The sequence below is a fragment of the Crinia signifera genome, chromosome 1 (genome assembly GCF_055691185.1).
Source record: "Crinia signifera chromosome 1, ASM5569118v1, whole genome shotgun sequence".
NCBI lineage: Eukaryota > Metazoa > Chordata > Amphibia > Anura > Myobatrachidae > Crinia > Crinia signifera.
Genome location: NC_139217.1, coordinates 239,231,450 through 239,250,209, shown reverse-complemented (window position 1 = coordinate 239,250,209; position 18,760 = coordinate 239,231,450). Strand labels below are relative to the sequence as shown.

Below are 18,760 nucleotides of genomic sequence, written 5' to 3'. Positions count from 1 at the left end.
GTCACTAACCCCTTTTTTTTTATTTTCCGCAGCCTATTCCTGCTTGATAATTTCTGGAGGGACCTACAAGCAGCTGGATCCTGTGTGCAGCGGATGAACCCCTGATGTGTGAGGGCTGCTGGCAGGTGTGGGTGCGTGATGCCTTTCCCATGGGCTACTGTGCAGTTACCCGGTGAGTATCGCTCCCCCTGGGGGAAGGAGGGGAGGGTTTGGGCCCTGTGAGGTGTCACTAACCCCTTTTTATTTTCCGCAGCCTATTCCTGCTTGATAATTTCTGGAGGGACCTACAAGCAGCTGGATTTGCAGTTTCTTTTGCTGGTCTCTGGCCGAGGAAGTCTCCAGCGGGTGAACCCCTAAAGTGAAAAAGACCTGCAGGACCATAGGCTGTACCTGTCATGTGCGAGCACATTCATTAAAACCAAATCTGGGGTGAGTATGGAACTACGTGGGGGACTGGTGGTGGGAGGCTATAGGAGACAGTCACCGATCATTAACCCCTTCTTTCTTCTTTGCAGTTTCTTTTGCTGGTCTGTGGACGGGGAAGTCTCCAGCGGGTGAACCCCTAAAGTGAAAAAGACCTGCAGGACCAAAGGCTGTACCTGTCATGTGCGTGCAGATTCATTAAAACCAAATCTGGGGTGAGTATGGAACTACGTGGGGGACTGGTGGTGGGAGGCTATAGGAGACAGTCACCGATCATTAACCCCTTCTTTCTTCTTTGCAGTTTCTTTTGCTGGTCTCTGGACGGGGAAGTCTCCAGCGGGTGAACCCCTAAAGTGAAAAAGACCTGCAGGACCATAGGCTGTACCTGTCATGTGCGAGCACATTCATTAAAACCAAATCTGGGGTGAGTATGGAACTACGTGGGGGACTGGTGGTGGGAGGCTATAGGAGACAGTCACCGATCATTAACCCCTTCTTTCTTCTTTGCAGTTTCTTTTGCTGGTCTCTGGACGGGGAAGTCTCCAGCGGGTGAACCCCTAAAGTGAAAAAGACCTGCAGGACCATAGGCTGTACCTGTCATGTGCGAGCACATTCATTAAAACCAAATCTGGGGTGAGTATGGAACTACGTGGGGGACTGGTGGTGGGAGGCTATAGGAGACAGTCACCGATCATTAACCCCTTCTTTCTTCTTTGCAGTTTCTTTTGCTGGTCTGTGGACGGGGAAGTCTCCAGCGGGTGAACCCCTAAAGTGAAAAAGACCTGCAGGACCAAAGGCTGTACCTGTCATGTGCGTGCAGATTCATTAAAACCAAATCTGGGGTGAGTATGGAACTACGTGGGGGACTGGTGGTGGGAGGCTATAGGAGACAGTCACCAATCATTAACCCCTTCTTTCTTCTTTGCAGTTTCTTTTGCTGGTCTCTGGACGGGGAAGTCTCCAGCGGGTGAACCCCTAAAGTGAAAAAGACCTGCAGGACCATAGGCTGTACCTGTCATGTGCGAGCACATTCATTAAAACCAAATCTGGGGTGAGTATGGAACTACGTGGGGGACTGGTGGTGGGAGGCTATAGGAGACAGTCACCGATCATTAACCCCTTCTTTCTTCTTTGCAGTTTCTTTTGCTGGTCTGTGGACGGGGAAGTCTCCAGCGGGTGAACCCCTAAAGTGAAAAAGACCTGCAGGACCAAAGGCTGTACCTGTCATGTGCGTGCACATTCATTAAAACCAAATCTGGGGTGAGTATGGAACTACGTGGGGGACTGGTGGTGGGAGGCTATAGGAGACAGTCACCGATCATTAACCCCTTCTTTCTTCTTTGCAGTTTCTTTTGCTGGTCTCTGGACGGGGAAGTCTCCAGCGGGTGAACCCCTAAAGTGAAAAAGACCTGCAGGACCATAGGCTGTACCTGTCATGTGCGAGCACATTCATTAAAACCAAATCTGGGGTGAGTATGGAACTACGTGGGGGACTGGTGGTGGGAGGCTATAGGAGACAGTCACCGATCATTAACCCCTTCTTTCTTCTTTGCAGTTTCTTTTGCTGGTCTCTGGACGGGGAAGTCTCCAGCGGGTGAACCCCTAAAGTGAAAAAGACCTGCAGGACCATAGGCTGTACCTGTCATGTGCGAGCACATTCATTAAAACCAAATCTGGGGTGAGTATGGAACTACGTGGGGGACTGGTGGTGGGAGGCTATAGGAGACAGTCACCGATCATTAACCCCTTCTTTCTTCTTTGCAGTTTCTTTTGCTGGTCTGTGGACGGGGAAGTCTCCAGCGGGTGAACCCCTAAAGTGAAAAAGACCTGCAGGACCAAAGGCTGTACCTGTCATGTGCGTGCAGATTCATTAAAACCAAATCTGGGGTGAGTATGGAACTACGTGGGGGACTGGTGGTGGGAGGCTATAGGAGACAGTCACCGATCATTAACCCCTTCTTTCTTCTTTGCAGTTTCTTTTGCTGGTCTCTGGACGGGGAAGTCTCCAGCGGGTGAACCCCTAAAGTGTACAGGACCTGCAGGACCAAAGGCTGTACCTGTCATGTGCGTGCAAGGTGTTAAGTAATGTTGTTTCTCATCAATAAATTTTACATGTTTATTCACCTCTCGTCCATGAAACCAGTTCATGTCAAATGGAATATAGCTAGCTTGAGTTTGTGTTTGATTTTGGTAGAGCTTTTAAACTATTGAAAATAGTGATAAATCAATCAATTATATGGTCAAATCTAAGTTATCTAAGCTATGGGAACACTCTCCCAAAATCATTTGCTTTCTGAAACTATCACCCTGTAATAGGCCCAGAAATTCGCTTTTTGGATCAATCACTTCTGTTATGAGATGGCGGGGATTGCTCCCAATATTTCACTGAGACACCTTCAGAAATCTATTTAGGTGTATTTGGCAAGAATGACATATTTAAGGAAAAGCTTAGAAATAGGAGTATCAGTGAAATATAAACCCAAAAAGTACTTGGTGTAAACCGGCACCAATCTGGAAACTCCTAGCTTGTATGCATGTAAAACAAAAAAAAAAACCTTAATATTTATCTGACACTGACCCTTTTTCATTTTTTTCAGTCGTTTCAAAAGAAAATGGTTCACAACTGAAAAATGGAATAATACTCATCTGATACCTTTTTAATAACATTCAGAAGCAAGAAAGCAGTCAATATATTTGAAAAACTTTATTTAACTTTTTTTCACATGTTAAATTCCGAAATAAATTAATACCATGGTAAAGACTTTCCCGTTGTCAATTCTTAATCCTTACCGTCGGTATAACCTGCAAAAAAGGAGAGCAAAGTTTTGAAATTGGTATCCAAAACCAATTTGGGACAAGATGCGACTTGCAAGCTGTGGGCACCGGATGCAGAGTAAGCGTTGTGGTAACGCACAAGCCAGCCACACTTCAAATGCGCCTGGTCTGTGCGTTAGCACAAGGGACAAGATGCGAGTTGCAAGCTGTGGGCACCGGATGCAGAGTAAGCGTTGTGGTAACGCACAAGCCAGCCACACTTCAAATGCGCCTGGTCTGTGCGTTAGCACAAGGGACAAGATGCGACTTGCAAGCTGTGGGCACCGGATGCAGAGTAAGCGTTGTGGTAACGCACAAGCCAGCCACACTTCAAATGCGCCTGGTCTGGGCGTTAGCACAAGGGACAAGATGCGAGTTGCAAGCTGTGGGCACCGGATGCAGAGTAAGCGTTGTGGTAACGCACAAGCCAGCCACACTTCAAATGCGCCTGGTCTGTGCGTTAGCACAAGGGACAAGATGCGAGTTGCAAGCTGTGGGCACCGGATGCAGAGTAAGCGTTGTGGTAACGCACAAGCCAGCCACACTTCAAATGCGCCTGGTCTGTGCGTTAGCACAAGGGACAAGATGCGAGTTGCAAGCTGTGGGCACCGGATGCAGAGTAAGCGTTGTGGTAACGCACAAGCCAGCCACACTTCAAATGCGCCTGGTCTGGGCGTTAGCACAAGGGACAAGATGCGAGTTGCAAGCTGTGGGCACCGGATGCAGAGTAAGCGTTGTGGTAACGCACAAGCCAGCCACACTTCAAATGCGCCTGGTCTGTGCGTTAGCACAAGGGACAAGATGCGAGTTGCAAGCTGTGGGCACCGGATGCAGAGTAAGCGTTGTGGTAACGCACAAGCCAGCCACACTTCAAATGCGCCTGGTCTGTGCGTTAGCACAAGATGCGACTTGCAAGCTGTGGGCACCGGATGCAGAGTAAGCGTTGTGGTAACGCACAAGCCAGCCACACTTCAAATGCGCCTGGTCTGTGCGTTAGCACAAGGGACAAGATGCGACTTGCAAGCTGTGGGCACCGGATGCAGAGTAAGCGTTGTGGTAACGCACAAGCCAGCCACACTTCAAATGCGCCTGGTCTGGGCGTTAGCACAAGGGACAAGATGCGAGTTGCAAGCTGTGGGCACCGGATGCAGAGTAAGCGTTGTGGTAACGCACAAGCCAGCCACACTTCAAATGCGCCTGGTGTGTGCGTTAGCACAAGGGACAAGATGCGAGTTGCAAGCTGTGGGCACCGGATGCAGAGTAAGCGTTGTGGTAACGCACAAGCCAGCCACACTTCAAATGCGCCTGGTCTGGGCGTTAGCACAAGGGACAAGATTTGGGGACAAGATAGATTAGAGGGTGCACTTGGGTATTACTCACCAATAGGTATGTAGCTTTGGCATTCTCCCCGTTTTGGATTTTAGGAGTTGAAAATCAATTTCCAATGCACTGCCCCTGAAAAATTGACAAAAAAAAAATGGTGTTTGCACTGGGTGTAATTTTAATAAATATGAACAAATGGTTTAAAGGTTGCATTGCAAGGGTAGAAATGTGGGATCAGATTGCTCTTTTTATGGCCCATTATTACATCCACCATATGTAAGGAGCTTTCATCATTTCCCTACAATTATCAATGCATGCACGCGCATGCATTGCATAACTGTTACGCCCAACTCCTTAGTGAACACAGCTGTAGAAAAAATTTGCAAGGGTTAAATAATCATAAGAAAAGACAAACTGAAAGTAGGAGAAAAGAAAGCTTTGTATATTAACATAAAAACAAACAACATGTAAAATAAATGGAAATATACGACCGTGTTCACTGTGCAGGGTCCTCCTCCGCCGGTCCCGGCCTTTGGGCGGTTGAAGCTCGAGCAGGAGATGTGCGATGTGGTGGCGTCCTTGGTCTTTGGCTGGAGGGTGGAGGAGGTGGATACATTCCAGCGTAGCCTTGGTATGCCTGAGAAGATCCAGCCCACGATGTTTGGAGATGCGCAGGCTCTTGATGCCGACTTGATGAAGATGGTGGCATCCACGGTGAAGGGGTGGCTCTCGCTGGTTGTCCCACGTTGTCCGGATTGTATCTCTGCTGCAGGGAACTGGCGATCATCATGCAGCTTGCCGCAATTTGTGTCTGGCAGGTGGAAATTTGTCTCAGGGTCTCCTGTTGACACGCTGCATTCTCAACCAACTTGTAGATCCCGGTCATCATCACCTGGTTATCCTCTCGACGTCGGCGTTCGGATTCCACCCAGTCTTCATGCCGTCTTCGCTCTATTTCGGCCCAATCCTCCTGGCGTCTTCGCTCGATGTCGGACATCGTTGTGGCCAGTGTGTCACAACTGAAGGGCTGGATGAAGTCGTGTGGTGTGTAGCAACCGGAGACGGACCAGAGGAGGAAGGATTAAATCGTGCAGGTTTAATAATAGAATTCATAAATGAAATAAAACACACTTGAATACTTTCTTAAAGTGGCAGTTAGTGGTAATAAGACTTGAGCCAGCACGGCACTTTGAAAGAAGAAAAAGTTCATAGAAACAATAACAGTTCACATACTGCGGACAGCAGGCTGGGGTCTTGAGAAATGAAGAAATCCGGAAAGAGAATGTACTTGATGGTAATGAGGGATCCTTGAAGACTGAAAGAAGCTGGATGATGACAAAAGAATGGGAAGTTGCTTGGAAGCAGACGGCTTGAAGGGCTTAGGCCAGGACGCTCAGGGATGCAGGCAGAGACCAGACTGTGGAGAGAACTGGCTGGGGTTAAGCTGAATCGAGTCCAACACAGAGCACTGAAGCAAGGCACCAAGTCAGGAGAGGTGAGTCAGAGAGCCGGAGTCAGCTGGGAGCTGTGAACGCCTCTGGAGACTCTTTGTACTGACACTGAACAGGCCTAGGCAGATCCCCTATATCCCTAGAGGGCGGCTGCCATTGGCTGTCAGGTCAGTATGGGCGGAAACCTCAGACAAGGACCAATCTGCTATTTGCCCTTAACCAAGATGGCGGCGCCGGCCTCCCGGCGCCCTTACAGCACATACCGCTACACTTGCCGGCGTCCCACGCTGCCTGCTGCCCACCAGACTGCCGCTGCCTGCTGCCACTGAACTGGAGACCACTACACGCTAGCCGACGGCGGGCGCGAACGGGTGAGTAGTAAGCCCGCCGCGCACCGCCGCGGCTGAGTGTGACAGTACCCCCCCCTTTCTGGGTGACCCCAGGGCACCTACGCACCTTGTGTGGATTCCTTTGAAAGAATTGTCTCACCAGACGGGGAGCATGGAGATCTGCAGCATCAACCCAGGAATTCTCTTCAGGACCGAATCCAAGCCACTCTACCAGATACTGAAGATGGGTATTGCGGCAACGTGAGTCGATAATGCGCTTCACCTCGAACTCTGTCTCTCTCTCTGAGCCAATCTTGGGCGGTTTAGGCACCTTTTTCTGATATAAGTTCAGTCGTAAAGGTTTCAAAAGAGACACGTGAAAAGAGTTTGATATCTTTAAGGAAGAAGGGAGCTGTAGTCTGTAGGCCACCGGATTAATTACCTGAGTGATTGGGTACGGCCCGATGAACCGAGGAGCCAGCTTCATGGATGGTAACCGAAGGCGTATATGGCGGGTAGACAGCCATACTCGATCTCCAACCTTCAACTTAGGAGCCGCTCTTCTTTTCCTGTCTGCCATCCTTTTATATCGAGCGGATGCTTTGAGGAGAGTGGTATGGACGTCTGACCAGATCTTTGCAAACCGTTGTAGGGAAGAAGCAGCTGCAGGGACATCGGGCAATGATAGATCTGAAAACTCTGGAGATCGGGGATGTTTGCCAAAGACAGTAAAAAAGGGAGTGGTGCCGGAGGATGAATGATAGGAATTGTTGTGCGCAAACTCCGCCCAAGGCAGAAGGTCTACCCAGTCGTCTTGAGAGGAAGAGATGAATAAACGAATGAAGGCTTCCAAGTCCTGGTTGACACGTTCTGTCTGCCCGTTGGTTTGTGGGTGGAAAGCAGTGGAGAACTTGAGCTTGACTTGTACAGCGGAACATAGGGCCCTCCAAAACTTTGCGACGAACTGCACGCCACGGTCAGATATAATTTCTTTGGGCAACCCATGGAGTTTGAAGATGGTGGAAATGAAGAGCTGAGCCAACACTGGAGCAGATGGAAGGCCTTTCAATGGGAAGAAGTGCACCATCTTTGAAAACCGGTCAACCACCACCCAAATTACTGTGTGCCCTTTGGAGGGAGGAAGTTCGCAGATAAAGTCCATAGACAGGTGGGACCATGGTTCTGTTGGTATGGCTAGAGGTAGAAGAGGACCGACAGGAGACGTTCTGGAGGACTTATGCTGAGCGCACTTTACACAGGAGGCGACAAAGGTGGTTACATCACGACGAATGGTAGGCCACCAGTATGAACGCAACAGGAACATTAAGGTCTTCTGTGCCCCGGTATGCCCTGCGAAACGGGAAGCGTGTGCCCAGGACAGCACTCTCTTTCGGAGACTGAGGGGAACGAAGGTCTTGCCTGGTGGAGGTGAAGGCTGGACTGTTACTTGAGCAAAGACCAGAGGATCGAGGATGGGTCGAGGAGGAGTGTCAAGATCAGCTGAAGTTTCAAAAGAGCGTGAAAGAGCATCGGCCTTGGCATTCATCGTCCCGGGTCTGAATCTGATTTGGAAATCGAAGCGTTCGAAGAACATGGCCCAGCGGGCTTGACGAGCTGTAAGACATTGGGCGTGCTTGAGGAATGAGAGATTCTTATGATCGGAGTACACAGTAATTTTATGTCGTGCCCCCTCCAGGAGGTACCGCCACTCCTCCAACGCAGATTTGACTGCCAGTAACTCCTGCTCTCCAATGGGGTAATTCTTTTCTGCTGGAAGAAACTTCTTGGAGAAGAAGGCACAGGGATGAAGCACCTGGTCCTCCCCTCTCTGCGACAAGATTGCCCCCACCCCCTCTGAGGATGCGTCCACCTCAAGAATAAAGGGTTTGTCGAGGTTTGGCTGAAGAAGGATTGGGGCGGAGACAAAAGCATCCTTTAGTTGTTGGAAGGCTTGGGAGGCCTCAGGTGACCACTGACTCGGATCAGAACCCTTGCGGGTTAGAGCTGTAAGAGGTGCAGCAAGGGTGGAGAAGTTCCGGATGAAACGACGATAGTAATTTGAAAAGCCCAGGAACCTCTGGATGCCTTTGAGCGTTGTGGGCGCTGTCCAGTCTAAGATGGCTCTTACTTTTTCTGGATCCATCTCTATCCCAGTGCTGGAGAGGATGTGGCCAAGGAATGGAATGGAAGTGACCTCAAAGACGCACTTGTCTAGTTTGCAGAATAATTTATTTTGGCGAAGGCGCCGCAAGACCTCAGCTACTGTTTGCCGATGGAGATGGAGGTTAGACGAGAAGATGAGGATGTCATCGAGATACACCACGATGGAATGATATAGTAAATCTCGAAATATGTCATTTACAAATTGTTGGAAGACGGCTGGAGCGTTGCAAAGACCAAATGGCATCACCAGGTATTCGTAGTGGCCATCTCGGGTGTTGAAAGCCGTCTTCCACTCATCTCCAGATCGGATACGGATCAAGTTATACGCCCCTCTTAAATCCAGTTTAGTAAAGATGGAAGCCCCTCGGATTTTGTCGAATAATTCGGTGATAAGAGGTAAAGGATAGCGGTTCTTGATTGTGATATCGTTCAGGCCCCTGTAATCGATACACGGCCGGAGGGTTCCATCTTTTTTTTTTCACAAAGAAAAACCCCGCTCCGGCTGGTGAAGTGGACGGGCGAATGAACCCCTTATCCAAGTTTTCTCGAATGTAGTCAGACATGACTTTGGTCTCCGGCAGAGACAAGGGGTAGATGCGGCCCCGCGGTGGGAACTTCCCAGGTATCAACTCTATCGGACAGTCCCAGGAACGATGAGGCGGCAGGGTATCGGCACCTCCCTTGCTGAAGACGTCAGAAAAAGAAAGATATGGTGTGGGTAACGACAAGGGTGGAGCTGATGAAGACAAAAGACTGGGACCTCCTACTTCTTGAGGATTAGTTTGATGGAGTGGAATGACACGAGGCATGCAAGTAGTTAGGCAGTTCGTACCCCAGGCTGTGATCTCCATACTGGTCCAATCAATGTGAGGGTTGTGCTTAGTAAGCCATGGTAGGCCCAGGACTACCTGGTGTGAGGATTGAGGAAGGACAAAAAATTCAAGAGTCTCTTGATGTAAGGCACCGATGAGAACTGTCACTGGATCGGTTTGAAGGGTGATTTGCCCACTGCTGATGCGACTCCCATCTACTGCAGTGAGGGCCAACGGATGGGCCAAAGGTTGCACCGTCAAGGAATGTTGCTGGACGAAAGAAGAAGAAAGGAAGTTCCCGGCTGCTCCGGAATCTAGTAGAGCCTGGATCTTGATTTTTCCCTGAGGGCACACAAGGGTAACAGGAATGGTGGGCACAGTTGAAGAGGGAGATGAAAGCAGGACTCCTAACCTGACCTCCCTCGGGGAGGTTAGGAGCGGTCGTTTCCCGGACGCAGTGGACAGGAAGCCAACAGATGAGCGGAAGAACCGCAGTACATGCATAGATTCTCACGACGTCTACGGGACTTTTCCTCCACGGAAAGCCGAGAGCGGTTGATCTGCATGGGTTCGTCTGGTGGTGTGGTTGTGGAAGGCCCAGATCTAGGAACAGGAACAGCGTTGGTGGTGAGACGAGGGCGGAGACGATCGGAGCGATTTCTCTCTAGTTGACGCTCCTGCATCCGTAGATCAACTTTGTTGCACAAGGAGATGAGTTCAGCCAAAGTAGCAGGAGAGTCATGGGTAGTTAATTCGTCCTTGATACGACCTGCCAGCCCATTCCAGAAGGCGGAGATGAGAGCCTCTTCGTTCCACTTTAATTCCGAAGCCAGAGTCTGGAACTGCACAGCATATTGTCCCACTGAACGACTACCCTGGCGAATCCTCAGGATCTCAGTAGCGGCAGACGACACTCTGCCAGGTTCATCAAAGATGCGACGGAAAGAGGTAATAAAAGCTTCATAGTCATTGAGCAGGGGATCAGCACGTTCCCAGAGAGGGGACACCCAGTCCAAAGCCGACCCTGCCAGGAGAGACACAATATAAGCCACCTTTGCCTTGGAAGTAGGAAAGTGAGAAGACTGTAAGGTGAAATGCACATCGCATTGGTTCAGAAACCCACGGCATCCTTTCGGAGAACCATCATATTTGCTGGGGGTTGGTAATTGCATGTGATGAGGAACTATTGGTCCAGGTGTAGAAACAGGGACTGGAACCTCTGGAGCTGAAGCCACAGAAACTGAGGGAGCCGTCTGGGGCGGAGCCAAGACCTGAAGGAATTGAGCCACTTGACGTTGGGTAGCCTCCACTTGCTCCAGACGAGCCATGATGCTGTGAAGTGCGTCCGCCATGGAAGCCTGTTCTTCACCCGACTCCATCGGGTCAGTACAAACTGTCACAACTGAAGGGCTGGATGAAGTCGTGTGGTGTGTAGCAACCGGAGACGGACCAGAGGAGGAAGGATTAAATCGTGCAGGTTTAATAATAGAATTCATAAATGAAATAAAACACACTTGAATACTTTCTTAAAGTGGCAGTTAGTGGTAATAAGACTTGAGCCAGCACGGCACTTTGAAAGAAGAAAAAGTTCATAGAAACAATAACAGTTCACATACTGCGGACAGCAGGCTGGGGTCTTGAGAAATGAAGAAATCCGGAAAGAGAATGTACTTGATGGTAATGAGGGATCCTTGAAGACTGAAAGAAGCTGGATGATGACAAAAGAATGGGAAGTTGCTTGGAAGCAGACGGCTTGAAGGGCTTAGGCCAGGACGCTCAGGGATGCAGGCAGAGACCAGACTGTGGAGAGAACTGGCTGGGGTTAAGCTGAATCGAGTCCAACACAGAGCACTGAAGCAAGGCACCAAGTCAGGAGAGGTGAGTCAGAGAGCCGGAGTCAGCTGGGAGCTGTGAACGCCTCTGGAGACTCTTTGTACTGACACTGAACAGGCCTAGGCAGATCCCCTATATCCCTAGAGGGCGGCTGCCATTGGCTGTCAGGTCAGTATGGGCGGAAACCTCAGACAAGGACCAATCTGCTATTTGCCCTTAACCAAGATGGCGGCGCCGGCCTCCCGGCGCCCTTACAGCACATACCGCTACACTTGCCGGCGTCCCACGCTGCCTGCTGCCCACCAGACTGCCGCTGCCTGCTGCCACTGAACTGGAGACCACTACACGCTAGCCGACGGCGGGCGCGAACGGGTGAGTAGTAAGCCCGCCGCGCACCGCCGCGGCTGAGTGTGACACAGTGTTTCAAGATGCTTCTCCATGGCTGTCATCCTCTGCTCCATCATGATCCGGTACTGGTTCTGGTGATCTTCTATTTCAGATGCCAATTGCCGGACTCTATGGACGCGCGTTGGAGCCTGTTCTCTCTGGATGTCCTCCACGAGCTGCATTCCGGCTATAAAAAAAAAGGACAAGATAAATAAATTTTATCCATTTCACACAATGTAATCTTTAAAAAAATAAAAAAAAACCACAAGGTTACAAACAAATGGCAAAAGCTTACAATCCATCAGTGGTGGTCTGGTGGGATCCACCTCCTCCTCATCTTCAGACACTTCCTCGATGTCCTGGATGGAATGATGATAACTTGGAAGCTGATGGGCCAATCCTCCACTTGCTGTAGATCCTTCTTCACCCAGTGGGGTTTGCAAGCTGCTGTCTTCAAATCCTTGAGAGGTGTCTTCTGTTTGAATGGACGATTCAAACTGACTGATCGAGTACAGATCCAGGGTGATGGTCTCTTCCTGTGTTGACTGTTCTTCAGCCGGTTGGCTTACATGGGTGTCTTCTGTTCGATCTTCAGCAACGACAACTGTTGAAATGAAAATATACATTTTAGAACATTGCAAAATAATTTTAGAGAGAGCAAAGTAGTACAAATAATTACCCTGCTCCTGAGTTTGCGAAGGTGCTGTTTCTGCTGGTGTTGTCTTCCGTCTTCTTCGTTGCGCAGGTGGAATTTGCGCTTCGATAGCGTTCAACACTTCTGCTCTGCGGACATTGGACTCCACAGAGCCTGGAACACCTTCCACCATGATTGGATTCATGTGTTCCTGGATGGCTCGTTCCCACGGCTGCCATGAAACTTGTAATGGTGGTCCGCCTCCAGTCCCAATTAGATGTTGCCTGACTTGGCCCATCTTCCGTTTTGTGTGCCGTCGACAATCATTGTATCGTTTGTGGCATTTGTCGATCGACCTGACGTTGCCACTCACTGCTGTAATCTAAGATGCAAAACATCACATTATAAACAATCAAATAATGCACTTTTTTAAATGGATTTATTTTAATAAAAAAAAAGCAATGAACCTTCTCTGCAATCGAGGCCCATATTCTTTTACGCTCTTTACCGCTCGTTTCCTGTCTTCTTTGTCCACACAGTTGGTCATAGAACTTGTGGACCATTTCAACCAGCACGTTGCTTTCTGCAGTAGTGAACGGGATGCTCTCTTCTTCTCCCTCGGCAAGTTGGTCTAGGGGAACCTTTTTTTTCCTGCCAGGTTTCTTTCTCGCTACGGGTGGTTGGACCCCAGAACCACTGGGTTGTTCGTCCAGTGTTCTGTCTGTTGCCTTTAAAAAACAAACAGTGTCAGCAAAATTACACATAGATTTAGCATATATTAAACATTAACTTCATGATGTATTAAGTATTTGGCCACGCCCCTTTCCGTCATATGTTGTTCGCCTGCATCTTTCTGCGTTTCAGCAAAGAGAACTGCAAAATGCCGGCGATAACCGGAAATTATCACGGACTGTATTCATATCTGAGCTGGGAACCCCAGACTGCTGTATATAGGGGACATCACAGGGCTGTATGTCGGACAATAATAGGATGTTATACTGAATAATCCAAACAGGTTATTCAATTAAGATGAGTATGTGTGCTACTGGAGGGAAATATTCCCTCATGTTATGTAAATGGCTGTACTATGTTCCCTAAGCTTTGTATACTGTATCCCATACTGCTACATATGCATATGAAGGCAAGAAGAGCGTTTTTTGAACACAAGAGAAACTGGGAGGATAAGCGTTGCCCGTGGTTACGTCACTGCCTCCTGGTTATGTAGTTAGTAAACTGTGATGGTAGCATGAATAAGGGATTTGCTACAATGAAGTTAATTATGGCAGTCTTCCCGAATGCTTAATACCTAAAGAATATAAGTGTATATCTAGAGTCAAATGGTCCGGTTAGAAGCGACCAAAAGCTTAGATTAGAATCTGTTTAGTTTGTGTATATTTTTTTGGTTCTGGGATCAATGGGCCTCTTTATATATCATGCAACCACACCCAGCATAGGAAGGGTTAAAAATTCCAGAGGGTGGTGGAGAGGGGTGCCTTTGGGATTTAAGTGGGTGTTTGCAGGGAGAGAGAGGCAGAGAAGTGTCCGAGCGTCAGCGCTGGGAGTTGTGGACTTGCGTGTCCTGGCCATCTGATGTTAATCTGAAGGATAACATGGTAAGGTTCTGATAACGTGAATAATACTGATGACCTTTCTGTATATAATGTATATAGACTTTAAATGCTGATTTTACATGTAGAACCCGTGTGTAAAATAAAGGTAATACTTTGGTATCTTTGCTATTGTTTATTCCTGTGCAATCTTTGGAACTAGGAGTGACCCCGGGGCTCTGCGTGAGGCTTAAGTCGCGCTGCGCTGCTGCATGATCCCGGGATCTTCACACTGGTTGCCAGGGGGGGGGGGGGTTCAGCAGAGTAGGTGAGCAGGCTATCAACGCGGCGGGGGACTGGACCAGCTGACACGCTGATCTAAGTCAAATTTGCATCATCCGTTACCCCGCCACCCTGACAGTGCGCAGATCTACTCTGCTGAGAGCGGCTGTTACAGCATCCTATCCTGTCCCCACCCCCCCCCACTGCTCTCAACAGCAGACTTAGGATGCAGAGTTTGAAAAGTTAACCTGCTCTCATGCAGGGTTCGTGATGCGCAGCAGCAGCAAAATATATAAAACCTACAGTCATCGGCGTCCGGTGGCCACTGTTTAATGGGTCCCGGCGCCCACTTTTAGGGTAAAATACGCGCTAGTGCGTTGTTGCGAAACCTGTCTATTCATCAAGTTTTAAAGAAGTTACCTGTGTCCTTCTCCTTTTAGTTGTTTGTCTTGATTGAGGTGTTCCTTCTCGATCTCCATGCTCCATGTCGTCCTGCACCGGCCGGCCAGGGTTACTTGTGGATATCCTATCACCATCTTCCTCCCTTGTAGTCATCTCCACTGGACTCGTCTCACCTGAAAAAGAAAGAAGAGGGGAAAGGGGTTCCACGGTCCTTGTCCGATGAGACATTCCTGTGGAATATAAACACAGATAAAGCAATATTAATTTACATTTTTGTACCTTTACTGTGCAATTAACCTACCTTAAGAAAATTTTGTGAAAATGACACTTAGGGGCGAGGCGAACCAGTCATTTTAAAATGGGAACTCACGACCACGCCCAAAGCATGAAGGGCACCCACCACAACACTCCAGCACCCCAAACAAGCATGCAGCATGGCCGCACATGTCACCCACACATGATCAACACCAAAAAAAACCCCAAACAGGCAATTTTGAGAAAATGACACTTAGGGGCAAGGCGAACCCAAGTGGGGTGCAAGGTGCAGGCATGCTAGTCAGGGATGCTGGGGTGTAGTGGGGGGGATCCCGACATGCTATGTTCGTGACCCAGGGCCCCCATTTTAAAATGGCTGCAGGTTTTTTTTTTTTTTTTCCTTTTTTTTTGGCTGCAGTCATTTTAAAATGGGGACTCACGACCACGCCCAAAGCATGAAGGGCACCCACCACAACACTCCAGCACCCCAAACAAGCATGCAGCATGGCCGCACATGGCACCCACACATGATCAACACCAAAAAAAACCCCAAACAGGCAATTTTGAGAAAATGACACTTAGGGGCGAGGCGAACCCAAGTGGGGTGCAAGGTGCAGGCATGCTAGTCAGGGATGCTGGGGTGTAGTGGGGGGGAACCCGACATGCTATGTTCGTGACCCAGGGCCCCCATTTTAAAATGGCTGAAGTTTTTTTTTTTTTTCCTTTTTTTTTTGGCTGCAGTCATTTTAAAATGGGGACTCACGACCACGCCCAAAGCATGAAGGGCACCCACCACAACACTCCAGCACCCCAAACAAGCATGCAGCATGGCCGCACATGGCACCCACACATGATCAACACCAAAAAAAACCCCAAACAGGCAATTTTGAGAAAATGACACTTAGGGGCGAGGCGAACCCAAGTGGGGTGCAAGGTGCAGGCATGCTAGTCAGGGATGCTGGGGTGTAGTGGGGGGGATCCCGACATGCTATGTTCGTGACCCAGGGCCCCCATTTTAAAATGGCTGCAGGTTTTTTTTTTTTTTTTCCTTTTTTTTTGGCTGCAGTCATTTTAAAATGGGGACTCACGACCACGCCCAAAGCATGAAGGGCACCCACCACAACACTCCAGCACCCCAAACAAGCATGCAGCATGGCCGCACATGTCACCCACACATGATCAACACCAAAAAAAACCCCAAACAGGCAATTTTGAGAAAATGACACTTAGGGGCGAGGCGAACCCAAGTGGGGTGCAAGGTGCAGGCATGCTAGTCAGGGATGCTGGGGTGTAGTGGGGGGGATCCCGACATGCTATGTTCGTGACCCAGGGCCCCCATTTTAAAATGGCTGCAGGTTTTTTTTTTTTTTCCTTTTTTTTTTGGCTGCAGTCATTTTAAAATGGGGACTCACGACCACGCCCAAAGCATGAAGGGCACCCACCACAACACTCCAGCACCCCAAACAAGCATGCAGCATGGCCGCACATGGCACCCACACATGATCAACACCAAAAAAAACCCCAAACAGGCAATTTTGAGAAAATGACACTTAGGGGCGAGGCGAACCCAAGTGGGGTGCAAGGTGCAGGCATGCTAGTCAGGGATGCTGGGGTGTAGTGGGGGGGATCCCGACATGCTATGTTCGTGACCCAGGGCCCCCATTTTAAAATGGCTGCAGGTTTTTTTTTTTTTTTTTTCCTTTTTTTTTTGGCTGCAGTCATTTTAAAATGGGGACTCACGACCACGCCCAAAGCATGAAGGGCACCCACCACAACACTCCAGCACCCCAAACAAGCATGCAGCATGGCCGCACATGGCACCCACACATGATCAACACCAAAAAAAACCCCAAACAGGCAATTTTGAGAAAATGACACTTAGGGGCGAGGCGAACCCAAGTGGGGTGCAAGGTGCAGGCATGCTAGTCAGGGATGCTGGGGTGTAGTGGGGGGGATCCCGACATGCTATGTTCGTGACCCAGGGCCCCCATTTTAAAATGGCTGCAGGTTTTTTTTTTTTTTTTTCCTTTTTTTTTTGGCTGCAGTCATTTTAAAATGGGGACTCACGACCACGCCCAAAGCATGAAGGGCACCCACCACAACACTCCAGCACCCCAAACAAGCATGCAGCATGGCCGCACATGGCACCCACACATGATCAACACCAAAAAAAACCCCAAACAGGCAATTTTGAGAAAATGACACTTAGGGGCGAGGCGAACCCAAGTGGGGTGCAAGGTGCAGGCATGCTAGTCAGGGATGCTGGGGTGTAGTGGGGGGGATCCCGACATGCTATGTTCGTGACCCAGGGCCCCCATTTTAAAATGGCTGCAGGTTTTTTTTTTTTTTTTCCTTTTTTTTTGGCTGCAGTCATTTTAAAATGGGGACTCACGACCACGCCCAAAGCATGAAGGGCACCCACCACAACACTCCAGCACCCCAAACAAGCATGCAGCATGGCCGCACATGGCACCCACACATGATCAACACCAAAAAAAACCCCAAACAGGCAATTTTGAGAAAATGACACTTAGGGGCGAGGCGAACCCAAGTGGGGTGCAAGGTGCAGGCATGCTAGTCAGGGATGCTGGGGTGTAGTGGGGGGGATCCCGACATGCTATGTTCGTGACCCAGGGCCCCCATTTTAAAATGGCTGCAGGTTTTTTTTTTTTTTCCTTTTTTTTTGGCTGCAGTCATTTTAAAATGGGAACTCACGACCACGCCCAAAGCATGAAGGGCACCCACCACAACACTCCAGCACCCCAAACAAGCATGCAGCATGGCCGCACATGGCACCCACACATGATCAACACCAAAAAAAACCCCAAACAGGCAATTTTGAGAAAATGACACTTAGGGGCGAGGCGAACCCAAGTGGGGTGCAAGGTGCAGGCATGCTAGTCAGGAATGCTGGGGTGTAGTGGGGGGGATCCCGACATGCTATGTTCGTGACCCAGGGCCCCCATTTTAAAATGGCTGCAGGTTTTTTTTTTTTCCTTTTTTTTTGGCTGCAGTCATTTTAAAATGGGGACTCACGACCACGCCCAAAGCATGAAGGGCACCCACCACAACACTCCAGCACCCCAAACAAGCATGCAGCATGGCCGCACATGGCACCCACACATGATCAACACCAAAAAAAACCCCAAAAAGGCAATTTTGAGAAAATGACACTTAGGGGCGAGGCGAACCCAAGTGGGGTGCAAGGTGCAGGCATGCTAGTCAGGGATGCTGGGGTGTAGTGGGGGGGATCCCGACATGCTATGTTCGTGACCCAGGGCCCCCATTTTAAAATGGCTGCAGGTTTTTTTTTTTTTTTTTCCTTTTTTTTTTGGCTGCAGTCATTTTAAAATGGGGACTCACGACCACGCCCAAAGCATGAAGGGCACCCACCACAACACTCCAGCACCCCAAACAAGCATGCAGCATGGCCGCACATGGCACCCACACATGATCAACACCAAAAAAAACCCCAAACAGGCAATTTTGAGAAAATGACACTTAGGGGCGAGGCGAACCCAAGTGGGGTGCAAGGTGCAGGCATGCTAGTCAGGGATGCTGGGGTGTAGTGGGGGGGATCCCGACATGCTATGTTCGTGACCCAGGGCCCCCATTTTAAAATGGCTGCAGGTTTTTTTTTTTTTCCTTTTTTTTTTGGCTGCAGTCATTTTAAAATGGGGACTCACGACCACGCCCAAAGCATGAAGGGCACCCACCACAACACTCCAGCACCCCAAACAAGCATGCAGCATGGCCGCACATGGCACCCACACATGATCAACACCAAAAAAAACCCCAAACAGGCAATTTTGAGAAAATGACACTTAGGGGCGAGGCGAACCCAAGTGGGGTGCAAGGTGCAGGCATGCTAGTCAGGGATGCTGGGGTGTAGTGGGGGGGATCCCGACATGCTATGTTCGTGACCCAGGGCCCCCATTTTAAAATGGCTGCAGGTTTTTTTTTTTTTTTCCTTTTTTTTTTGGCTGCAGTCATTTTAAAATGGGGACTCACGACCACGCCCAAAGCATGAAGGGCACCCACCACAACACTCCAGCACCCCAAACAAGCATGCAGCATGGCTGCACATTGCACCAAGCACAGTAAA

The 18,760-nt window shown here is 49.3% G+C and overlaps 1 protein-coding gene and 1 long non-coding RNA gene across 2 annotated transcripts; one reads left to right on the top strand and one right to left on the bottom strand.

Moving 5' to 3' along the window:
- Positions 1-2,395: 2,395 nt before the first annotated feature.
- On the top strand, positions 2,396-3,185 carry LOC146027426 (uncharacterized). The gene is made up of 2 exons (XR_014454833.1): positions 2,396-2,498; positions 3,021-3,185. It is a non-coding gene; the product is annotated as an uncharacterized LOC146027426 (long non-coding RNA).
- An 8,231-nt stretch (positions 3,186-11,416) lies between these two features.
- LOC146071449 (uncharacterized) lies at positions 11,417-14,787 on the bottom strand. Its single transcript, XM_083179440.1, has 5 exons — positions 14,419-14,787; positions 12,637-12,897; positions 12,215-12,551; positions 11,831-12,139; positions 11,417-11,722 (listed from the first exon to the last, which is right to left on the bottom strand). The coding sequence occupies exons 1-5, from the start codon at positions 14,626-14,628 to the stop codon at positions 11,490-11,492; spliced, it is 1,350 nt and encodes a 449-aa protein (XP_083035566.1). The 5' UTR covers positions 14,629-14,787; the 3' UTR covers positions 11,417-11,489.
- Between the last annotated feature and the right edge of the window lie 3,973 nt (positions 14,788-18,760).